This window comes from Entelurus aequoreus, linkage group LG26 (assembly GCF_033978785.1).
Source record: "Entelurus aequoreus isolate RoL-2023_Sb linkage group LG26, RoL_Eaeq_v1.1, whole genome shotgun sequence".
Taxonomy (NCBI): domain Eukaryota; kingdom Metazoa; phylum Chordata; class Actinopteri; order Syngnathiformes; family Syngnathidae; genus Entelurus; species Entelurus aequoreus.
Window position 1 is genome coordinate 24,093,163 of NC_084756.1, and position 26,143 is coordinate 24,119,305.

The window sequence follows — 26,143 nt, forward strand, 5'->3', positions numbered from 1 at the left end:
TTCATTACCGTATTTTTCGGACTATAAGTGGCAGTTTTTTTCATAGTTTGCGACTTATACTCAGGAGCGACTTATGTGTGAAATGATGAACACATTAGTGTAAAATATTAAATAATATAATTGATGTCATTGACGTAAGAGACTAGACGTATAAGATTTGATGGGATTTAGCGATTAGGAGTGACAGATTGTTTGGTAAACGTATAGCATGTTCTATATCAGGGGTCGGGAACCTTTTTGGCTGAGAGAGCCATGAAAGCCAAATATTTAAAATATATTTCCGTGAGAGCCATATAATATTTTTTAACACTGAATACAACTAAATGTGTGCATTTTTAAGTAAGACCAACATTTTTAGAGTCTCTTATTATTTTTAATAACATTGTTATTCTGAAGCTAACCAATAATAAATAAAATACTTCTCACCATTAATGCGACTTTTTCAACAGGTGCGGTAAAAAAACGGATGGATGGACTAAAATGCATGAGAATGTTTTATATTTTGACACTGTGATTACCAGCGGAATTATTCATTACTTATCATGTTTAAGCAATGTCAGCTAAGATTTATGAGAGAGCCAGATGCAGTCATCAAAAGAGCCACATCTGGCTCGAGAGCCATAGGTTCCCTACCCCTGTTCTATATGTTATAGTTATTTGTTGCTCCGGAGTCGCACCGGCCGAAAATGCATAATAAAGAAGGAAAAAACATATATAAGTCGAACTGGAGTATAAGTCGCATTTTTGGGGGACATTTATTTGCTAAAAGCCAACAGCAAGAATAGACATTTGAAAGGCAATTTAAAATGTCTAAAGAATAGTGAACAACAGGCTGAATAAGTGTACGTTATATGAGGCATAAATAACCAACTGCTATGTTAACGTAACATATTATGGTAAGAGTCATTCAAATAACTATAACATATAGAACATGCTATACGTTTACCAAACAATCTGTCACTCCTAATCGCTAAATCCCATGAAATCTTATACGTCTAGTCTCTTACGTCAATGACATCAATAATATTATTGGATATTTTACGCTAATGTGTTCATCATTTCACACATAAGTCGCTCCTGAGTATAAGTCGCACCCCCGGCCAAACTATGAACAAAAACTGCGACTTATAGTCCGAAAAATACGGTATATCTGCAGTTTACAGTCTGGTGGGGCTAATATATGTAAAAATATTTTTTGTCCCCGAAAATTTAGTGGGTGGGGCTTACAAAGTGGTGCAATCTATAGTACAGAAAATACAGTACATTGAAAAATGTGCAGTTAATACATGCGATCCATATTGATATCAGCTGATCTGAGTCATAGATGATCGGAATTGGCAGCATAAAACCCTGATGGGAACATTCCTGATTAAACTGCCTCTAAATAAGATGTAAGACTGTAAATAATCCCCAAAGTTACAGAAATTGCAGTAAAATAGCAGAATAAAAGCAACGGGACAAGCAAATGTGATATACTGTAAGCACAGGTCAGTGGTGGCCAGTGTTGGGACTAACGTGTTACAAAGTAACGCCGTTAGTTTACGCGCTAACTAGTAATCTAACGCGTTACTTTTTATATTCAGTAACTCAGTTACCGTTACTACATGATGCGTTACTGCGTTATTTTTTATGTAGTATCGGCTAGAAACAGAAGATCTGAGTGTGTCTTATTGGAGCGCTGCAGTGTCGTCCTTCTGAATGTTCTTGTATCACAAGCCGGAGAAGAGAGACGCGCACTCTGTGTGTGTCTGGGTGTGGGTGTGGGTGTGGGGAGGTGAGGGGGCGTGTCTCTGTTCACTAACAACGGAGCCGCAGTCTCGAGTGTCTTAACATGGAGATATTCTCACTACTTTTTTTTGTCGAGCACAAAGAAAATAACATTTTAGTTAAATGTAAGTTGTGTCTTGGATCAAAGATCTCGTCTACTGCCCAAAACAACAATTCAAATCTGCCTGGTTAGGCTTTGTGTATGTCACGTGTGCCTTCCTTAGGTGAAGCCAGCTTTGTGTATGTCACGTGTGCCTTCCTTAGGTGAAGCCAGCTTTGTGTATGTCACGTGTGCCTTCCTTAGGTGAAGCCAGCTTTGTGTATGTCACGTGTGCCTTCCTTAGGTGAAGCCAGCTTTGTGTATGTCACGTGTGCCTTCCTTAGGTGAAGCCAGCTTTGTGTATGTCACGTGTGCCTTCCTTAGGTGAAGCCAGCTTTGTGTATGTCACGTGTGCCTTCCTTAGGTGAAGCCAGCTTTGTGTATGTCACGTGTGCCTTCCTTAGGTGAAGCCAGCTTTGTGTGTGTCACGTGTGCCTTCCTTAGGTGAAGCCAGCTTTGTGTGTGTCACGTGTGCCTTCCTTAGGTGAAGCCAGCTTTGTGTGTGTCACGTGTGCCTTCCTTAGGTGAAGCCAGCTTTGTGTATGTCACGTGTGCCTTCCTTAGGTGAAGCCAGCTTTGTGTATGTCACGTGTGCCTTCCTTAGGTGAAGCCAGCTTTGTGTATGTCACGTGTGCCTTCCTTAGGTGAAGCCAGCTTTGTGTGTGTCACGTGTGCCTTCCTTAGGTGAAGCCAGCTTTGTGTGTGTCACGTGTGCCTTCCTTAGGTGAAGCCAGCTTTGTGTGTGTCACGTGTGCCTTCCTTAGGTGAAGCCAGCTTTGTGTATGTCACGTGTGCCTTCCTTAGGTGAAGCCAGCTTTGTGTGTGTCACGTGTGCCTTCCTTAGGTGAAGCCAGCTTTGTGTGTGTCACGTGTGCCTTCCTTAGGTGAAGCCAGCTTTGTGTATGTCACGTGTGCCTTCCTTAGGTGAAGCCAGCTTTGTGTATGTCACGTGTGCCTTCCTTAGGTGAAGCCAGCTTTGTGTGTGTCACGTGTGCCTTCCTTAGGTGAAGCCAGCTTTGTGTGTGTCACGTGTGCCTTCCTTAGGTGAAGCCAGCTTTGTGTGTGTCACGTGTGCCTTCCTTAGGTGAAGCCAGCTTTGTGTGTGTCACGTGTGCCTTCCTTAGGTGAAGCCAGCTTTGTGTGTGTCACGTGTGCCTTCCTTAGGTGAAGCCAGCTTTGTGTATGTCACGTGTGCCTTCCTTAGGTGAAGCCAGCTTTGTGTATGTCACGTGTGCCTTCCTTAGGTGAAGCCAGCTTTGTGTATGTCACGTGTGCCTTCCTTAGGTGAAGCCAGCTTTGTGTGTGTCACGTGTGCCTTCCTTAGGTGAAGCCAGCTTTGTGTGTGTCACGTGTGCCTTCCTTAGGTGAAGCCAGCTTTGTGTGTGTCACGTGTGCCTTCCTTAGGTGAAGCCAGCTTTGTGTGTGTCACGTGTGCCTTCCTTAGGTGAAGCCAGCTTTGTGTGTGTCACGTGTGCCTTCCTTAGGTGAAGCCAGCTTTGTGTATGTCACGTGTGCCTTCCTTAGGTGAAGCCAGCTTTGTGTATGTCACGTGTGCCTTCCTTAGGTGAAGCCAGCTTTGTGTGTGTCACGTGTGCCTTCCTTAGGTGAAGCCAGCTTTGTGTGTGTCACGTGTGCCTTCCTTAGGTGAAGCCAGCTTTGTGTGTGTCACGTGTGCCTTCCTTAGGTGAAGCCAGCTTTGTGTGTGTCACGTGTGCCTTCCTTAGGTGAAGCCAGCTTTGTGTGTGTCACGTGTGCCTTCCTTAGGTGAAGCCAGCTTTGTGTATGTCACGTGTGCCTTCCTTAGGTGAAGCCAGCTTTGTGTATGTCACGTGTGCCTTCCTTAGGTGAAGCCAGCTTTGTGTATGTCACGTGTGCCTTCCTTAGGTGAAGCCAGCTTTGTGTGTGTCACGTGTGCCTTCCTTAGGTGAAGCCAGCTTTGTGTATGTCACATGTGCCTTCCTTAGGTGAAGCCAGCTTTGTGTATGTCACGTGTGCCTTCCTTAGGTGAAGCCAGCTTTGTGTATGTCACGTGTGCCTTCCTTAGGTGAAGCCAGCTTTGTGTATGTCACGTGTGCCTTCCTTAGGTGAAGCCAGCTTTACAGCTATGTTGTTATTATGCTGTTTGTTACTTATGTATGTTATGTTGCAGCTAGTTCAAATAGTCAAGTCAATTTGTTTTGGCCTGAAATAAATTGGCCCTTTGAAACATATCTTTGTCTTTGTGTGTTGTATGTAGACCACATTGTTTGTGTGTTGTATGTAGACCACATTGTTTGTGTGTTGTATGTAGAGCACATTGTTTGTGTGTTGTATGTAGAGCACATTGTTTGTGTGTTGTATGTAGACCACATTGTTTGTGTGTTGTATGTAGACCACATTGTTTGTGTGTTGTATGTAGAGCACATTGTTTGTGTGTTGTATGTAGACCACATTGTTTGTGTGTTGTATGTAGACCACATTGTTTGTGTGTTGTATGTAGACCACATTGTTTGTGTGTTGCATGTAGACCACATTGTTGGTGTGTTGTATGTAGACCACATTGTTTGTGTGTTGTATGTAGACCACATTGTTTGTGTGTTGTATGTAGACCACATTGTTTGTGTGTTGTATGTAGACCACATTGTTTGTGTGTTGTATGTAGAGCACATTGTTTGTGTGTTGTATGTAGACCACATTGTTTGTGTGTTGTATGTAGACCACATTGTTTGTGTGTTGTATGTAGAGCACATTGTTTGTGTGTTGTATGTAGACCACATTGTTTGTGTGTTGTATGTAGACCACATTGTTTGTGTGTTGTATGTAGACCACATTGTTTCTGTGTTGTATGTAGAGCACATTGTTTGTGTGTTGTATGTAGACCACATTGTTTGTGTGTTGTATGTAGAGCACATTGTTTGTGTGTTGTATGTAGAGCACATTGTTTGTGTGTTGTATGTAGACCACATTGTTTGTGTGTTGTATGTAGACCACATTGTTTGTGTGTTGTATGTAGACCACATTGTTTGTGTGTTGTATGTAGAGCACATTGTTTCTGTGTTGTATGTAGAGCACATTGTTTGTGTGTTGTATGTAGAGCACATTGCTTAGCAGAGTTGAGTGATGCAAATGCATGTCAAGTTGACCAACACATTGTATTATCCTCCAGTGCAATAACAGTACTGAAATGAAGGCTAAAAGGGCATTAACGGGAGCTTTTAAAAAAAAAACGAAGAAAAAACCCCCTAAATAGTTACTTTTCACAGTAACGCATAATTTTTTGGTGTAAGTAACTGAGTTACTTTTGAAATAAAATAACTAGTAACTGTAACTAGTTACTGGTTTTCAGTAACCAACCCAACACTGGTGTTGGCCAGAAGAGATTTGGAATACCACCAATGAGTACATCGTAATATGACAGAGGAACCCTTTCTTACCCATGTCAGACTCTGCTTTGTCCGCCTCTCTCTCGCCTTCAGCTTCTCGTCCTCGCTCCTCTTCTTTCTTGCCATTCTCTGCCACCTTCTCTTCGTCCTCAGTCGCTCCATCTTTGCTGTCCTTTGAGGTCGTGACAGCAGAGTGAATATAATGATAATAGTAATACGTCATCACCATGTAATGACAAAACATCCTACCTTGGCCTCCTTCTTCTCTTCATTGGACTGATTGTCACTCTTACTCTCCTCGCTGTTTTCGTCTGGCGTTGAAAAAAAAGTGTTATTTCAAAATGCCTTGTCTAAGAATGTGTGTTTTACAGGTGATTGTCAGCCCCTACCAGGCCTCTCGCCCTCCTCCAGGCCTGTGCCGGCGATACCGCTACCCTCCAGTCCGTACAGCGGGTCCGGCCGGCCGCTGACCCTCGCCGCATCCTCCACCCGCCGCACATGAGCCTCCACGAGGGCCGCAGGGACCTCCTCTTTCATGCGAGAAAACTCCTCTAACAAGGGGAGAGAAGGTTTAATTTATAATTGTATAAAATGTTTCTTAATTAAATGCAAAAATCCTCACATTTATTGGTGCAATACATCTTAGGACAATTTTGACCAATATTTAGGTCAAAGCACAGTAATTGTGGGAATGTATCAATAAGTGCTTTAAGTACATTATACTTGTGTAAGCTATTTTTCTGAAACCATTTATTTGTTAGACCGGATGTGGCGCACTGGGCGATTATTGTGAAGGAGGAAGTGTGCTTTGCTGTTGTCCTCAGCTTAACGCTGAAAGAAAGGTGAACAAAAAAGAGAGCCTCCTGTTTGTACGTTAATGTTACATGGATGATGTCGTTCACAACAACACAAGTAGATGAGATAGGTTGTGGGTGTATGGATTGTTCTTGCTACCTTTCGCTTCATAGTTTAGTCGCTGTTTCAAGTGTCTGTCTCGACATTGTTTAGTTCAGAATGTTTTTTCGGGGCTGAATGAGCGTTCCCGGACACATTATTTTCCCAAACAAATGTTACTTCTCCTCACATTTATGGCAATTTCCCGGATACTATTTTGTGTTTATCAGCGGATTCTTAGAATTTTAACTTTTTACGGTCAAGGCAAGTGTTGCCTTAAAGGAGGGCTCATATTTTAGGGCACCAAGACAAGTTGGAAGGGCACCAAGGCAAACATTATTTTCTTTTGAGGCAGAGGCTCCAAAGCATGCATATAAATATATATATATATACATATATATATATAAGTGTTTCCCATAAACTGCCAAGATACCTGTGGCAGTGGGGGCGTGGCTATGGGCGTGGTCACCATGACATTATTGAAGAATTTGCATAATTTACTACAATGATATGATTTTCTCTAAAAAAGGCTCAAATAATGTATACTTACTAATTAATAATAACAGTTTTGTTTTAAACGTCCATCCATTTTACAATATAATTACAACACTTTATGTACATATTTATATACAGATTTGAACAATAAGTTATTCACTGAAATATATTTATTAATTGTGGTTCTTACAAAAAATATATCTTATAAAATATAAAAGCTAAAATGTCTCTTAAATCTCTGCCCCTTTATTTAGTGCATACTAAATAATTTAACTTTAGCCTACTACTACAACCATATTATTTACCAGCAACATAAAGTGAAACAGAGGCAGAGGTGTCCTGCCACAGTCAGTAACAAATAAACAGAAAACAGTAGTGGTCAAATACAAATAAGGCAACAAGAGAAGTATCCTACACTTCTCTTCTGTAAAGTAAATGTGAACAGCCTATATGGGCATCTACATCAACTATATGATTTGCCTGAGAAGCTGGACAGGACAAAAAAAATAAATAAAAATAAAATAAAATAATAATAATAATAATAAAAAAATATTTTTTTTATTTGTGGCGGACGTAATTCTTTCGTGGCGGGCCGCCACAAATAAATGAATGTGTGGGAAACACTGTATATATATATATATATATATATATATATATATATATATATATATATATATATATATATATATATATATATATATACATATACATATATATATATATATACACACACACAAGTATATGATATACAAATAGTATATAATATACAAATAATCAAATGTCAATAAATTGAAATAGTGTATATATATATATATAGTGTGTATGACCTAACTTGTAGTAAACTTTAGTAATGTTGTTAATAAACAAATAGAAAAAACACAATTTCCATTCCATTATTGTTTACATTAGCGACTTATGTTCAATGTTGACAGCCACGAATCAAAATAAACATTAACGATACATCACATAAACAACATTGACAGGTCTAGAACAGCTGAGTTTCGAGGGCGAGCGATCGACTAATTTAGCACTCAATTTAAACTATGAAATTAACCTATTTAAAGAAGTTGTGTAGCTTACTACATTTTCCCCCCAACAGCCTGTAATTGTTCGTGTTTTCTTTTTTTGATTTGTTCCTTAGTCGGCATTTTGAGAGCTGCCTGACCTAAATTCACCAAACACCTGACGTCCTTCCAAACCCTGATGCAACTAGTGTATCTCTCGGAAAATCTCAGCTGTTCTCGTTGTCGGTTAACGTTTGACACACATTGTTTATACCGATTAACGTTAATTATGCGATGTCTTAAACAGGTGGAAATGTAGGAAAAAAGGTCATGTCGAGGTGTTTTTATCAAATTATTCGACGAAACAATAGAGTTACAAATGTCCTTTAACAAGTAAAAAGTCAAGGCGTGTTTTTGCCGTAGATGCTGGTCAATTTTTTCAGGGCATTACAGCAAGTGACAAGAGCGGTTGTGGCACTTGCCGTGGTTAAAATCGAGCTTCAACGGGGAAATCATACGTCTTGCTTTTTTTGTTGAGTTTAGTGATTATGAATTAGCGCTGTGTTAAATAAAAAGCAGTAACCATGTTAAGATCCCAAACTTCTAGTAGGCATTGTCTTTTTTCACTCATTAGCGCACTCATCTGTTCCACCGTTTAAAAGCTCTGGAATTTGCATTTAGGTTGCACGGCCCATTAATCGTTTTTTTTTTCCCCATTACCGTATTTTTCGGACTATAAGTCGGAGTATAAGTCGCACCGGCCGAAAATGCATAATAAAGAAGGGAAAAAACATATATAAGTCGCACTGGAGTATAAGTCACATTTTCTTGGGGAAATGTATTTGCTAAAAGCCAACAGCAAGAATAGACATTTGAAAGGCAATTTAAAATGTCTAAAGAATAGTGAACAACAGGCTGAATAAGTGTACGTTATATGAGGCATAAATAACCAACTGCTATGTTAACCTCACATATTATGGTCTTTAAGAGTCATTCAAATACGTTTACCAAACAATCTGTCACTCCTAATCGCTAAATCCGATTACGATAACGTGTTAATCATTTCACACATAAGTTGCTCCTGAGTATAAGTCGCACCCCCGGCCAAACTATGAAAAAAACTGCCACTTATAGTCTGAACAATACGGTATTATATTTTCATGATCGTGAGACGTCGTAGTCGAAATCAAACTCAAACTCAAAATGTGATTAATTGTTCAGCCCTGCCAGGGTGTACCATGCCTTCTGTCGAGTGCAGCTCTGCGACTCCGATAGGGACAAGCAGTAAAAAATGGATGGATAGATGAATTCTTTCTAGTTAGCGGCATCTCACCCAGAGCGGATTTGGCAGCAGCCGAGGCCACGCGAGGGTCCACGACGGAGGCGAGGAACGCCACTGTGCTCATGACAGGATTTCCTGCTTGGCTGAAAGGCACCGGCTGGTAGGCCAGCGGTCCCAGGGACGAGTAACTCTCCTCCAGGTACGGGTCTTCAATGGGCAAGCGGAGGAAGTGCAGGATACACTCATCCTGCGTACGGCTGCCCACGTGCTCCGACACTTTGTTCCAGTCGTCCTTGTACATCTCCAGTCCCTGTGGGTTACAGTTATTATTCATAGCTTGTGTTAATAGTCTGATCATTGACACAGAAGTCATGTGGGCGTACCTCAAGCAGTAATAGTGTTTCCTGTTCTGTCCACTCCCTCATGGAGCTCGCCGCACTCTTGCTCTGTGCACAGAAACAATTAGACCAGAGACTTGGCGGCTCACGGTGTCTTTTTTGCATGCGTGTACCTTTGAGGAGATGATTTTCTTGCTGTACATGTCAGTTCGCAGTCCAAAGTTCTGCAGGTCTGCTGGTTTATCCTTCACCTTATCTGGGAAGGACATGATCTGCTGGGCGGCAGGCGTCTACACAGCAACACACGCCATGTCAAAGCGTGCAAATGCGTATGCGTGTCTACTCTCAAGTCTGTGCACACACCTGGGATGTCTTTGGCTGCAGGGGCACCAGACTGGATGGAGTGTCTGCAAGGACATGGAAGTGGGAGGTGGGCGGGGGGCCCATGGGCGTGGGCCGGCTCTCTGAGTCCACCTGGTAGTTGATCAGTCCCCACTGCTCTAGGAAGGCGTGGACTCTGCGAGGCAAAGAATCCACTGAGCTAACTTGACAAGAGAAAGCACTAATGTACCGTTAATGCTGTGATTAACACCTCTATTCAAACCGCACAGTCGCCAAGTGTGTGCTCTACAAAAACAAATAACCGCCAGTGTCAAGACTTACGGGTGGGTCAAAAACATTGTCGGTGTGTAGTTTTTAAGACTTCCACAAGAGGGCAGTTATTGCATTTTAAAGGCCTACTGAAAGCCACTACTAGCGACCACACAGTCTGATAGTTTATATATCAATGATGAAATCTTAACATTGCAACACATGCCAATACGGCCGGGTTAACTTATAAAGTGACATTTTACATTTCCCACAAAACTTCCAGTTGAAAACGTCTCGATATGATGACGTTTGCACATGACGTCACAGAGTGAACGGAAGTATTCGGACCCCATTGAATCCAATACAAAAAGCTCTGTTTTCACCACTTAATTCCACAGTATTTTGGACATCTGTGTTGGTGAATCTTTTGCAATTTGTTTAATGAACAATGAAGACTGCAAAGAAGAAAGCTGTGGGTGGGATCGGTGTATTAGCGGCGGACTACAGCAACACAACCAGGAGGACTTTGAGATGGATAGCAGACGCGCTAGCCACCGACCTCACCTTGACCGCATCTATGATCGGGTGAAGTCCTTCATCGTTCCGTCGATCGCTGGAACGCAGGTGAGCACGGGTGTTGATGAGCAGATGAGGGCTGGCTGGCGTAGGTGGATAGCTAATGTTTTTATCATAGCTCTGTCGAGGTCCCGTAGCTAAGTTAGCAACAACATTGTTAAGCTTCGCCAGGCTGGAAAGTATTAACCGTGTAGTTACATGTACATGGTTTAATAGTATTGTTGATTTTCTGTCTATCCTTCCAGTCAGGGGCTTATTTCTTTTGTTTCTATCTGCATTTAAGCAGGATGCTATCACGTTAGCTCCATAGCTAAAGAGCTTCGCCGATGTATTGTCGTGGAGATAAAAGTCACTGTGAATGTCCATTTCGCGTTCTCGACTCTCATTTTCAAGAGGATATAGTATCCCAGGTGGTTTAAAATACAAATCCGTGATCCACAATAGAAAAAGGAGAGAGTGTGGAATCCAATGAGCCAGCTTGTACCTAAGTTACGGTCAGAGCGAAAAAAGATACGTCCTGCACTGCACTCTAGTCCTTCACTCTCACGTTCCTCATCCACGAATCTTTCATCCTCGCTCAAATTAATGGGGTAATTGTCGCTTTCTTGGTCCGAATCACTCTCGCTGCTGGTGTAAACAATGGGGAAATGTGAGGAGCCTTTCAACCCCGTTTAAATAAGAACATTTCATTTCAGTAGGCCTTTAATAAACAGTAGTCAAAGCTCACGCTTCGCACGGAGTGTTTAGGTGTTGCACAGCGTGTTTACGTCACACACCACACGCTCCCTGCACCGCACAACACCGCTCTTTTAAATACGCTTGAGTTTAGGAAACTTTTTCGCCAACATAACTCACAATGGCAGACGCCGCAAAAAGCAGTGGACAAGAACCATAGCGAAATGAGGGAATTAAGAAGCGACAAAAGTTGTCTAAGGTGTGGGAACACTTCACACTAAAATCTAAGGAAAACGGAGTAGTATGCAAACATTGCTAAGTGTAGCTCGCATACCACAATAGCACAAGTTGGATGCTGTGGCACCTGTCAAGAAAGCATCCGATTGAGGGACGTCCAGAGACGAGGTGAGTCATCTATTATCAAATGCAAACGCAAAAGTTGTGTTAGTAAAATAAATGTTATTCATTATGATAACCAGGATGTGTTCTCTCACTCCCGCGAAGTCAACAAATGCTGACCAAAAGGTGTTGAAAACTAACAACGCTATCCGAGCTGTCGTGTTCAGTTAGCCTTTTCATTAGTAACCACGTGAAAGTAGTCGTGCAAAGTTATTGGGGTTATTCACGTCATGCAAGCACATGCTACTTGGATAGCTTGCACTTGCCCCCACTATAGTCTCTGTAGAATGTAAGAGTGCCAAGTTCTTGATCACAGTGGTAGCACTTCCAAGTTCCTGTCAGCCATATTGCTTCTGAATATGAAGTTGCACATTTCAAATGCAGTATTGAAGGCACTACCTTATCCACTTTGTATGTTTGATAAAACGAAAACTGTTCTTATTGTTTTATTTTTGATACTAAGAATATATTTTTATTTTAACTTTCTCAGGGAATATTAATTTTGAACTAATTTTATATATTTGTGTTTTCATCTCAAACATGTTATGATGTCAAAATGAACATTGATTACTATTTGGCATGCCAAGAATGCAATGAACTGTATTGCATTCTTAAAATGTAAAACTGTTGTTGTCATTATTAAATGGTTTGTCTTTTTATATTGTTTATGTATTGTTGGCCGGTTCAAAACAGCTCAGCGGATTTGCGTGGAGAAACCAACATTTAAACGGCACCGTTTAATAATCATCAAAAACGCCCGAGAGACAAGAACTTAGTTTATGCGGTCACACCACACAGCACATAGGGCTGTGAGCGCAGCTGTTTTTATTAGCGCACACAAATTGGCACAATCAACCACGGACGCATTTCAGCTGTGCGTGTCAGCCTTCAATAATGAAAACAGGCGTTTAGGAAATAAGTCAATTAGGCCAAACGCAATAATTGAGGGCACATCTTAACATGTATAATTTAACCTTGATTAAGCAAAAACATGATTTATTTGATTACTCGATCGGGATATTCGATAGAATACTCGATTACTAAAATATTCGATAGCTGCAGCTCTAGTCACGATAACCCTCACGTACTTCAAGATAACCCTCATGTACTTCACGATAACCCTCACGTACTTCACGATAACCCTCACGTACTTCACAATAACCCTCATGTACTTCACGATAACCCTCACGTACTTCACGATAACCCTCACGTACTTCACGATAACCCTCACGTACTTCACGATAACCCTCATGTACTTCACGATAACCCTCATGTACTTCACGATAACCCTCACGTACTTCACGATAACCCTCATGTACTTCACGATAACCCTCACGTACTTCACGATAACCCTCATGTACTTCACGATAACCCTCACGTACTTCATGATAACCCTCACGTACTTCACGATAACCCTCACGTACTTCACGATAACCCTCACGTACTTCACGATAACCCTCATGTACTTCACGATAACCCTCATGTACTTCACGATAACCCTCATGTACTTCACGATAACCCTCACGTACTTCACGATAACCCTCACGTACTTCACGATAACCCTCACGTACTTCACGATAACCCTCATGTACTTCACGATAACCCTCATGTACTTCACGATAACCCTCATGTACTTCACGATAACCCCGACGTACCTCATGATAGCGCAGACATCTCCAGCCAGGTTCCTGCGGCAGGCGGTGGAGGTCAAATACTCCTGAGGGTTCAGTCGGTAAGTGTCAATCATGAAGTTCCTGTATGCTAGGTATCTGTTAAAGGGGGGGAGCAGAGACAATGACATCTATAAACAATGTAAGATGTCCAAAGCAGGTACCAAAAAAACAAATATTTTAAAGAATGTAACGATACGTGACAGTACATGTACTTACATCTCTGGAGTTTTGGATTTATTCTTTCCATTGAAGAACTCTGGAAGGGCTCTGCGCTCAATAGCATGAACACTAATTGGACAAAAGACGACATTAGCATGAGCAATAAGTGGACAAAAGACGACAATAGCATGAACACTAATTGGACAAATACGACAATAGCATGAACAATAAGTGGACAAATACGACAATAGCATGAACAATAAGTGGACAAAAGGCGACAATAGCATAAACAATAAGTGGACAAATACGACAATAGCATGAACACTAAGTGGACAAATACGACAATAGCATGAACACTAAGGGGACAAAAGGCGACAATAGCATAAACAATAAGTGGACAAATACGACAATAGCATGAACACTAAGTGGACAAATACGACAATAGCATGAACACTAAGGGGACAAAAGACGACAATAGCATGAACACTAAGGGGACAAAAGAAGACAATAGCATGAACACTAAGTGGACAAAGATGACAATAGCATGAACACTAAGGGGACAAAAGACGACAATAGCATGAACACTAAGTGGACAAAGATGACAATAGCATGAACACTAAGTGGACAAAAGACGACAACAGCATGAACACTTAGTGGACAAAGATGACAACAGCATGAACACTAAGTGGACAAAGATGACAACAGCATGAACACTAAGTGGACAAAGATGACAACAGCATGAACACTAAGTGGACAAAGATGACAATAGCATGAACACTAAGTGGACAAAGATGACAACAGCATGAACACTAAGTGGACAAAGATGACAACAGCATGAACACTAAGTGGACAAAGATGACAATAGCATGAACACTAAGTGGACAAAGATGACAACAGCATGAACACTAAGTGGACAAAGATGACAATAGCATGAACACTAAGTGGACAAAGATGACAACAGCATGAACACTAAGTGGACAAAAGACGACAATAGCATGAACACTAAGTGGACAAAGATGACAACAGCATGAACACTAAGTGGACAAAGATGACAATAGCATGAACACTAAGTGGACAAAGATGACAACAGCATGAACACTAAGTGGACAAAGATGACAATAGCATGAACACTAAGTGGACAAAGATGACAATAGCATGAACACTAAGTGGACAAAGATGACAACAGCATGAACACTAAGTGGACAAAGATGACAACAGCATGAACACTAAGTGGACAAAGATGACAATAGCTTGAACACCAAGTGGACAAAGATGACAATAGCATGAACACCAAGTGGACAAAAGACGACAATAGCATTAACACCAAGTGGACAAAAGACGACAATAGCATTAACACCAAGTGGACAAAAGACGACAATAGCATTAACACCAAGTGGACAAAAGACGACAATAGCATTAACACCAAGTGGACAAAAGACGATAATAGCATGAACACCAAGTGGACAAAGATGACAACAGCATGAACACTAAGTGGACAAAGATGACAACAGCATGAACACTAAGTGGACAAAGATGACAATAGCATGAACACCAAGTGGACAAAGATGACAATAGCATGAACACCAAGTGGACAAAAGACGACAATAGCATTAACACCAAGTGGACAAAAGACGATAATAGCATGAACACCAAGTGGACAAAGATGACAACAGCATGAACACTAAGTGGACAAAGATGACAACAGCATGAACACTAAGTGGACAAAGATGACAACAGCATGAACACTAAGTGGACAAAGATGACAACAGCATGAACACTAAGTGGACAAAGATGACAATAGCATGAACACTAAGTGGACAAAAGACAATAATAGCATGAACACCAAGTGGACAAAGATGACAACAGCATGAACACTAAGTGGACAAAGATGACAATAGCATGAACACTAAGTGGACAAAAGACAATAATAGCATGAACACCTAGTGGACAAAGATGACAACAGCATGAACACTAAGTGGACAAAGATGACAATAGCATGAACACTAAGGGGACAAAAGACGACAATAGCTTGAACACCAAGAGGAAAAGGACGACATGTGATGTGTAAACTTACACAAAGACTACCACTGTTTGTTATTTGTTATGGTAGCAGACAATTGGACACTTTTAGTAGCGGTTCTTACCTGTTGTAGTCAAACCAGGCAGCATAGCTTGGTATGATAATGTGATGCGTCTGTTCAGTCACGTTGTCCTCGTGAAGGTCCGAGCCTTTGACCGGTTCTCCCTTCACACTCGGGGAGCCTTCTTCTTCCTCCTGTGGGACACATCATTAAGTACACCAGGCCACGCCACCCAGTTGAATTTGATTGATAAAAGGAGGTATATTAACTAAAACAACACAAGTTGTGTTTGCCGTGGTGTGGAGATGCACTGCATCGTACTGAGAAGTGTGTCTAATATTTTGTGAATCTGTGAATCTTTGGGCAAAACACGATTCTTGGGGGTAACGATTCGATTTTCGATTCAAAATCAATCCTTTTTTTGTTTTTTTTTAAATAACATTGGGTACCAGTTCTATGATTAACTACATTTCTCCATAACATGAACAAACAGCTCTAATACATTTGATATCTGTACAGCAGATGTGGGCATCTACATCAACAATAACGATAAAAAAGAAAACAAAACAATAATATTTGTTTTCAGAGCTGTTGTCTATTTTATGGAGGGATATAGTTAATCGTAGAACTAGCACCCAGTGTTATAAAAAATATATATATATATATTTTATATTTTTAATCAATTAAGAATCATTACAAATAGGAATCGCAATTCAAATCGAGAATACATTTTTTGACACCCCTATAGTACAGTATAGTATAGTACTACAAAATAACCATCTCATCATTAACGTTACCTTTTACAGCACTTCATCTTACCTTTCCTGTTACTTCCATTGACTCGTCTTCTTGCTCGTCTGTTCAAAGAAGAGAGGAATCAAAGTAGAGAAAAAAAAGGAAATATTGGTTGAATACATAAATAAAAAAACATATTTCCAGCTTTTTCTTTCTTACCCATATCTGTTCCTCCCTTGACTGGGGTTGAATCAGAGTCCTTCTTGGTGCTATCTAGAGACAATAAGACAAATGTCGGTGGTGGAAGAACACAAGCGTATTTCACAAATGTGGAACATATTTCACGCTGCGCACTCGTCTTGGCCGGGGTTCCATCTTCAGATGCTGGAACAGGCGAGGCTTCGTCTGTGTCCTTGCTGAGATCCTCTTGCTCCTCTTCCCTCTGGCCCCGTTTGGATTTAGTGTATGGCGTCGTCGGCCTGTCAATTCATACACAAATGACAGATTGAGGCTTTAAAAATGCCTTTGGTCCACTCACAAACGTACATTTTATCTTAAAAACGGTGTTTTAATGCGCATCTGTGAGTCATCTGTGGTTGCTTTTTCAGGCTTCTGATTGGACAAAATGTACGTAACAGCAGGGGAATGAAAATTGATGTTTTTTCTTTTTTTACACCAATTAAATTAAATTTGGATTTTTATTAAAAAAAACAACCTAATGCCATTGAACTAGACATTGACTGTTTTAGTAGTCAAGGAGGCCGATGACCGATATTTGGAGGCAATACTCATTTGCAGTAAACGTTATTTAAACATGAATAGTATATTGATGCTAATGTTGTGGTTCATTTAGCATCCAAAAACATCAGGGTATTTCACAAACACCCTTTGTGTGTCTAAGAGGAGCATCAACATCAGTAAAATCGGTCCAAAAAAATGGCATTTTTCGACATCACTAACTCGCCAGTTTATGGATTTAATACATTGTAAGGTTTCCTCCTGAGGATATGTGATTTCAAAATATTGCAAAGATTTAAATAAAAACCACTGTGGGCTCCTTCATGTAGCTTACACTGTTCAAGCTGCACTGCAAAAAGTCAGTGTTCAAAAACAAGAAAAACAAATTACAAAATGAGGGGTATTTTATTTGAACTAAGCACAATTATCTGCCAATAGAACAAGAAAATTCAGCTTGTCAAGACTTTCCAGAACAAGTCAAAGTAGCTAACCTCAATGAACCCAAAAATACCTTTTAAAGTAAGTATATTCTCACTAATAACAAGTGCACTTTTCTTGCTAGAAAAAAATGAGACCTATTTGCTCAATGTGTTGAAAAATATTCTTAAATTAAAATTCTAGTGCCATTATCTTGACATAATGATATGCGCTCGGCATCATGATTTTTTTTTCATGCTTGAAGTAAGAAATGATGACTTTAAAAAAGTAGTTTTCTACTTGTGAGTGTTGATGACACAACAGTTGATATTCTAGTTTCAAGCATGTTTTACTCAATATAGCTCATCAAATCTCAGCAACAAGCTGTAATATCTTACTGACATCATTTAGGAGCAAAACACTTAAAACAAGTAAAACACTCTAACATCAAATCTGCTTAGTGAGAAGAATGATCTTATCAGCATACTTGCCAACCCTCCCGTTTTTAGCGGGAGAATCCCGTTATTCAGCGCCTCTCCCGACAACCTCCCCGCAGAGATTTTCTCCCGACAAACTCCCGGTATTCAGCCGGAGCTGGAGGCCACGCCCCCTCCAGCTCAATGCGGACCTGAGACTGAGTGGGGACAGCCTATTCTCACGTCCGCTTTCCCACAATATAAATACGCTTGCAAGTTCCAAAACGAATGGAAACAAGAATTTCAGGACAGTTGGAAGGGGAAGGTGTATGTTGCCTGTAAATATGTAGAACACACTTGTCCATTGAACACGGTGGCCGAAATGATATACTCATCATGAACGGAGAAGTTAAACAGGACAATACTGCCATCTAATGGATAGATAATTCAAGTATTTCTTTTATGTAAATAAAATAAATATATATGTATAGCTAGAAACTGAAAGTCAAGTATTTCATACATATATATATACATATATATATATATATATATATATATATATATATATATATATATATATATATATATATATATATATGAAATACTCGAGTTGGTGAATTCTAGCGGTAAATAACCACGCCCCCAACCACGCCCCCCCCACCCCCCACCTCCCGATATTGGAGGTCTCAAGGTTGGCAAGTATGCTTATCAGACAGAAAATAAGCAAATATCACCCTTATTTGAGATATTTAATTTGACTTAGATTTCAGTTTTTGCAGTGTGGCTGGGCCCTGCGATGAGGTGGCGACTTGTCCAGGGTGTACCCCGCCTTCTGCCCGATTGCAGCTGAGATAGGCTCCAGCGCCCCCCGCGACCCCGAAGGGAATAAGCGGTAGAAAATGGATGGATGGACAGTGTGGCTGACCTCATTTCTCCCTGGATGTTACATAAAGTATGAGAATATAATAGCTGCTGCCTGCTCTTCTTTACTCACACATGAATCTGCTGTTTGTCGAGATATTTACACAAATGCATCACTGTCGCGTTGTCATTTGACTGAATCACGGAACATGAAACTCGCTGCGCTTGGAGTTCTGTAGATGGAGGCTAGATGGTTGCAGTAGCAAGACAAACAAAACGGAACCGGTAAGACGCCGGGAAAGAAGGACACAAACTGGATTTCCGGGCAACAAAAATGGAGGTTTTTAAGCATAAAAAGACTAATCTGTACTTGTACTGGGCGCTGCAGTGAGAAAAAAAAAAAAGGTAACTTCAGATGCAGGGCAAAAGGGCTGTAGCTTGAGCAGCGTTATTAAATTATTGCATTTTTTAAATACCAAATACTGGTATGATATTTGTATATATTATATCTGCTGATGTAATTATGTTGCAATTGTAAATAAAAATGAAAAAGGCCGATACTGATGAAAAGAGGCCGGTACTGACATGCGTCAAAATGCCAAATATCAGCGTCGATAATGGGTGGATCTGTACAATGAACAATCACTGACGCTTTCTTGGCGTTCTTCTTCTTGCTCTCCTGAGGTGGCGGCGTGGGAGACGGTGACGGCGAGCGTTTCCTCTTCTTGGCACTGGCGGGCTTCTTGTCCCTCCGCTCGTCAGGAGTGGTCACTTCGTCCGTGAGCGTCTTGGCAGATATCTTCTTCCTCCTGTGGCAGCCCTCCCCCACTTCATAGTCCTCCTCGTTCATCCACTCGTTATACTGGTCCAGGTCTAAAATCCACTTTGCGTGGACCTGCGGACCAAAGATCTCGCTACAGTATGACCATCAATCGGCAAGCGAGCAGAGTGAACTTACCTTCCTGGGCTTCTCTGGACTGGGGGCGTCCTCCACGGAGGCCTCGACCTCGCTGGCTGGGATCCAGGTGTCGTAGCTACATGATGAATGCAGGTCAAAGGTCAGGGCAGGAAGCAAAGCCAACCAATAACAATTCTCCATAACTACATTGTCTATCCATTCATTACTGTAATTACTGTATGAAGACCAAGGATAGATACCCTTGGTCTTCATACAGTAATCAGGGATGTTTACTCAACTGCAGAGAGTACTCGTCATCTCCAAGGTGTTTGTTAAAGGGAAACTGCACTTTTTTGGAATTTTGTCTATCATTTACAATCCTTATGTAAGACAAGAACACGTATTTTTCTTTTTCTATGCATTCTACTTAGTAAAATACGGCAAGTATGAGGTGGCTAACAATGCAGATAATGTGAGTACTCTATGTAGCCCATAAAGCCCTCTTAAAAACATACCCAAAAATTGCCAACAATACTCCAGTGTTGGCGCTAGAAATGGGATGAAGTTATAAAAATGGGGTCCCCACAGTAAATTTTTGGGGTCCCACTTTTTTGTAACCGTTTTGAAAACAAATGATAAATGTATGCATTATCCTGATACATCCCACACATGGCGTATGCATTACATGGCATGAAAAACATCTTTCCATCTTCATAAGTGATGGGTTTTTTGCTCGCCATGACCAAAACAATAACACGCGAAATGCAGTATTTGGGATCGATACAACTTTCAGAGAATCAAAATTTAAGAAATTGTACCGGAAAGTGCATTACTTTGAAGATAATTAATAATTTGACCCGGCAAATATAAACAAAACAAAACACAGGCAGAAAGCGGTAATCAAAAAAATAAAGTGTGCGTCCTTTCAGATTTCAATGCTTAAAAAGACACAAAAAGTGTGTTAACGCCAACACTATTTACATGTTGTGATGTGATTATTAACCAATTATTAGCGATATTGGTATTATACTTAAGCAAACACTTGGCCACTATTAACGCCAAGGAACTACTTTTAGCAGCGCCGTGATCACAGAGCTGCTACATCACCTCTGAGTTGGTAAAAGTTATTTGTAGATTACAAATCATGCCTCTCACCTGGACAGTAGAAAGTTGTGGTCATACATCGAGAAGTCGGTCAACGCCGACATTCAACTTTGACCCGGAAATGGCGAGAAAGACACAAAAAGACGCTTTCTTTCTTTCTTTTTAACCTTTGTAAGGTTAATGACTAATTCTTCGTCTAAACGAGGAGCAACACACATCCTATCAGTCGGCATCCCAGTGAGATTGGTTGGTTTGTTATGTTCATAGTTTGTATATCTTGTTTAGCACTTAGCAATACTGCTACATGATGCTTAGTGTTTCACTAATGCACCGCAAACGGCTAAAATAGGTCAATATTACATTAATCATACAATTGGAATGTATTAAACAAATAAAAACATATGTGTTCTTGTCTTATATAAGGATTGTCAATGATGAAATCCCCAAAAGTGCAGTTCCCCTTCAAGGGGAATGCATTCATTTACATTTCCTATATTTGTATTCTATTTATACAGTATGTTCCTAACATTTGGACATATAAAATACATATAATTACACAAAAAGGTTTGACTTAATAATAACCAATTCCAAAATAAGGCATTTATTAATTATATACAATGAAATAATTAAAAATACTTAAAGCGGCAAATGACTATATATACATATATATAATAAAATCATATACTGTAAATATTTTATTTTATTTACAAGTTAGAATGGATTTTTTTTCAAATACATCCGTTGTCATGTCTTTCATAATGATTGTGAACGATAAGCAGAATTCCAAGATAAGTGTGCTGTGGTACAATTAGTGGCCAAGTGTTTGCTTAAATAAGTTTAAAGAAACATACTGTATTTCCCTTTTTCCATATATACATCAAGATATGTTCCATTAGGACCTACCTGTCGGGAAAATATCCCCAGTGAAGAAGCGTCTGCTTGTCCCTCTTCATCACGGGGCGAACCCACTCCTCTGTGTAAACAATGAAAAAACTAGACTGAGACTACCTTCTCTTTTCAAAGGTGATTAGGGACAATCATTTGAAGGCTCACCTTCCTCCAAGCTGCCGGGAATAGGAACAACAACATGAGAGCTGGTGGTTTTGTCTTCAGTCACTGAGCCCTGCAAGACAGCAAGTATGACAACACAATACAGCAACAATGATATAGTTTATGATGAATAAAAAGCAGATTTAAATGTGCCACACAAAAAGCACACCTGATGTCTTTTGATGATATCCTTCAGCTTCCCAAGCAGTTTTGGCTCTATGTCAGAACTCAAGTAGATGATTGGTCTGCTCAAGCAGTTGTTCTGAAATATAAAAGACAATGCCTAAAAATCATCATCGTCATTACTCAACATTCTACACATCTTCTCGCATTTTGCTCTAGTGCCAAAAGAGACGATACACATTTACTATCAGGGTGGAGTATAATGAAATAATCACACATTTATATTGAAATATGTATAACAACAAGTACAACACAATAAATAAGAATATCTTTAAAAAAAGTTCACATATTCAAAAGGTAAAACTTACACAGTGGTACCTCAACTTAAGAGTGTTTTGACATAAGAGCTGTCTCTAAGCTAATTGTTATGCTTTACATTTGCGTTACAAACATATCCGCCATTAGTTGTGTAGCAAATGTCAAAGTGAACCCCGTAAGATCCGACTAAAACATCTGGTCTTACTCGCTAGCATTAGCCTGTAGCTAAAGATCGACATAACTTTTGTTTGAACGGGGCAAGAAAGCATTTAAGTTTCCAGCAGCGAAGGCTTGGAATAACCTACAATGGAATCTTCAACTTCAAACCCTTGTTACATGAAATGAGTTTAAAGGATTGCAGTCTACCTTGTCTGTATGCACATGTGTCATGTCAGCAAGTTTTAATGTTGTAAATGTGATGTTTTATGTATTGTTTACTGTTTTTAATGTAACCTTGCTGCTGCCCTCTTGGCCAGGACTCCCTTGGAAAAGAGATCTTTGATCTCAATGGGATTTTACCTGGTTAAATAAAGGCTAAATAAAAAAAATACAAAAACAAGTTTTCCAAGCATGGCTGTGAAGAAAGTGAGCGTGAAGGACAGTGCTGAGAAGGAGTTGATGACATGCATTAAATTAAAGAACAAAATCATGAAAAACATGACAGAGCATGTAGCTTGCTAACTTGTTGGAGCGTATCACAGCTCATCGGCACCATACTGAACAAACATGAGTCCATAACGCTAGATAAGAATAATATCTAACGGGCGACATTTATCCATGAAAATATGGAGAAGCTGCCGATGGCTTGTTTAACAGCGAAGCAGCTGGAAGGAGATACTTTAGAAGTCCACTCTCCAAGGTAAATGCTGTACATTATTATTACATGACTTCATAAAAATACTGTACTTGTTTGTACTAAATTATATTGTATTGTTTTATACAATATATATCATCTAAAAGTTAGTTTTTTCTTTTTGAAAGGCATGTGACATGTTAAAATTGTGAAGTTTGTCATTTATTTCAATTTGAGATAAAAATGTTTTGAGTCACATAACCAATTAAGCTTTTAAGTTGAGTTATTACTATTCTGTAGATTCACCACTCTGAGTGAAATATTTAAACAATGTACTTCCCAAATATTTTGAGCTTACAGTTTAAAAAAATTACTATTTCATAGAAGGTGAAAAAATATCAAAAAGTTCAATATTGTAAACTACTAAAATGATCAGCAAACACTTCCTGAGCCTTTAATTGATCTCTGAAATGGAAATAAACTCCCCAAATCAAATATTTTTGCATAATATTATAATTTATTAAGATGCACCTTAATGTGTGTAACTCACCTGCACTAAGGACTTCTCAATCGTCATGAACATTTCCACATTCCGGTCCATCCTAGACGGATTCTGGAAGTCAAACCTGCGCCTACCAGGAAATTAGACTGGAGTTACACACGAAACTGCATCATAGCCAACATCCAGACGTGTGTCATCATATTTGTTTATCGAGCAGTGACGCCATGTTCTGCCCACTACATGATATATATATATATATATACACATTATTTGGAATGTTTGCCTAGGTGCCCTAAAATATGAGCCCTCCTTTAAAGCAACACTTGCCTTGACTTTAAAAAGGTCAAATTTGAGGCCTGGTATGTATATATATTTTTTGCTTTTTTAAAGAAAAATATATGCATCATAGCAAATAATGCGATGGCGTCATATTGAGTAACCACCTAACCACGCCCCCCACCACCCCAGGTATCTTGGCAATCTAGAGCAGTGGTTCTCAAATGGGGGTACGCGTACCCCTGGGGGTACTTGAAGGTATGCCAAGGGGTACGTGAGATTTTTTTTTAAATGTCTGTCAAAAAGAAGTGTGAAAATAAATGCAACAATGCAATATTCAGTGTTGACAGCTAGATTTGTTGAGGACATGTTCCATAAATAATAATGTTAAAGATTTATTTTTTTGTGAGGAAATGTTTAGAATGAAGTTGATGAATCCAGATGGATCTCTATTACAATCCCCAAAGAGGGCACTTAAAGTTGAGGATTACTTCTATGTGTAGAAATATTTATTTATAATTCAATCACTTGTTTATTTTTCAACAAGTTTTTAATTATTTTTAATAATTTATAATTTTAATTATATTATTTCCAAATAGTTCAAGAAAGACCACAACAAATGAGCAATATTTTGCACTGATATACAATTTAATAAATCAGAAACTGATGACATAGTGCTGTATTTTACTTCTTTATCTCTTTTTTTCAACCAAAAATGCTTTTCTCTGATTAGGGGGTACTTGAATTAAAAAAAATGTTCACAGGGGGTACATCACTGAAAAAAGGTTGAGAACCACTGCTCTAGAGGAAACCCTCATAAGGGTGATATGAAATGTTCATAAACACTACAACCACAGAAGGCATGAATAAAGTCTAGTGAGGTCAGCGAGAAAGAAAGTCTTACCATCCTTGGTCACTCTTGAACTTGTAGGCAGCAGCCAGGATCTGGCAGAGCGCACCTCCAGCCTTGAAGTCCAGGAAACATTTCATCTGGAGACAAATAACATGATGAAGAGTTTTGTGGCAAGTTTTTTTGGAGTGTGCGAAAGAAGACCTACAGGCAGCTTGGTGAGCGGGGGGTTGCTGACGTGTCGGCCAAACACCTCCTCTTGGAATTGGAGCAACTGGACCACGAGGCTGGATAGAGACTTGTTGGTGGGGGGTTCCGCTTGGATGTACTGGGAGGAGATAAGCATTGGTTTTGAAAAATGCATTCACGCCAAGAATGTTCAGCATTCTGCAGCAACTGATGGGAGTGGGGATGAAAAGCGGGCTAATGGTGCGGCTAATTTTAATGCAGTGTTTCCCACACATTCATTTATTTGTGGCGGCCCGCCACGAAAGAATTACGCCCACCACAAAAAAAAAATATATATATATATATATATATATATATATATATATATATGTTTTTTTTTTTGTGTCCTGTCCAGCTTCTCAGGCAAATCATATAGTTGATGTAGATGCCCATATAGGCTGTTCACATTTACTTTACAAAAGAGAAGTGTAGGATACTTCTCTTGTTGCCTTATTTGTATTTGACCACTACTGTTTTCTGTTTATTTGTTACTGACTGTGGCAGGACACCTCTGCCTCTGTTTCACTTTATGTTGCTGGTAAATAATATGCTTGTAGGCTAAAGTTAAATTATTTAGTATGCACTAATTAAAGGGGCAGAGCTTTAAGAGACATTTTAGCTTTTATATTTTATAAGATATATTTTTTGTAAGAACCACAATTAATAAATATATTTCAGTGAATAACTTATTGTTCAAATCTGTATATAAATATGTACATAAAGTGTTGTCATTATATTGTAAAATGGATGAATGGACGTTTAAAACAAAACTGTTATTATTAATTAGTAAGTATACATTTTTTGAGCCTTTTTAGGGAAAATCATATCATTGTAGTAAATTATGCAAATTACTCGATGATGTCATGTGACCACGCCCATAGCCACGCCCCCACCGCCACATGTATCTTGGCAGTTTATGGGAAACACTGAAATGATTTGTATAATGCAAATAGTTTGGGGAAAAAACCAAACAAGCAAAGACACTGAATGGGTGTGTTATTGTTTGTGCTATGCAGGTGCTGCATTGTCCTTCTGTTTGGACCCAGCTTTCAACCGGAAGTACAAGTGCTGTTCTGTCTTTTTGCTGTCCATAGCGTTTCTACTCATATGGAGTCTTCATTCATCACTCTGCGCAACGTTAGCAAGTTTTTACAGTATAACTAAAAAAATCTTACTTACTAAACCGTCACGTGTGATGTATATAAGAGTGTTTTCATGCATATTTGTACGTGCTATCATAATATAATGAAGCTAGCGCCGTTAGAATTAACTAATATGCTAACTTGTTTACGAGTGTCTTAGTGTTATTACCTTACAATGGCATTCTTTTTGTATTGTTTCAGTTTCGTAAATTCCCCAAAATGTCACCATGGACTTATTGAGTCTGTTTAGCTGATGGGAGAGCTAGCTTCCGTTTCACAGAAAACCATTTGGAACA

General features: G+C 39.6%; 1 protein-coding gene across 3 annotated transcripts in view; it reads right to left on the bottom strand.

The window, feature by feature from the left end:
- Positions 1-26,143, bottom strand: part of LOC133643369 (SWI/SNF complex subunit SMARCC2-like) — a 51,967-nt gene that overhangs the window by 3,891 nt on the left and 21,933 nt on the right. For 2 of the 3 annotated variants that reach the window (XM_062037888.1, XM_062037886.1), the window contains 21 exons: positions 24,686-24,805; positions 24,532-24,617; positions 23,400-23,481; positions 21,785-21,877; positions 21,619-21,688; positions 21,469-21,538; positions 19,522-19,597; positions 19,214-19,458; positions 16,486-16,610; positions 16,351-16,404; positions 16,216-16,253; positions 15,460-15,590; positions 13,373-13,444; positions 13,139-13,252; positions 9,606-9,759; positions 9,416-9,532; positions 9,288-9,350; positions 8,956-9,214; positions 5,619-5,780; positions 5,479-5,540; positions 5,281-5,401 (listed from right to left, as the gene is read on the bottom strand). In XM_062037888.1, the coding sequence (XP_061893872.1) occupies positions 5,281-5,401; positions 5,479-5,540; positions 5,619-5,780; positions 8,956-9,214; positions 9,288-9,350; positions 9,416-9,532; positions 9,606-9,759; positions 13,139-13,252; positions 13,373-13,444; positions 15,460-15,590; positions 16,216-16,253; positions 16,351-16,404; positions 16,486-16,610; positions 19,214-19,458; positions 19,522-19,597; positions 21,469-21,538; positions 21,619-21,688; positions 21,785-21,877; positions 23,400-23,481; positions 24,532-24,617 (2,194 nt within the window). In that variant the 5' untranslated portion in view covers positions 24,686-24,805. The remainder of the gene's footprint in view (positions 1-5,280; positions 5,402-5,478; positions 5,541-5,618; positions 5,781-8,955; positions 9,215-9,287; positions 9,351-9,415; positions 9,533-9,605; positions 9,760-13,138; positions 13,253-13,372; positions 13,445-15,459; positions 15,591-16,215; positions 16,254-16,350; positions 16,405-16,485; positions 16,611-19,213; positions 19,459-19,521; positions 19,598-21,468; positions 21,539-21,618; positions 21,689-21,784; positions 21,878-23,399; positions 23,482-24,531; positions 24,618-24,685; positions 24,806-26,143) is intronic. The other variant, XM_062037887.1, reaches the window with a different exon arrangement.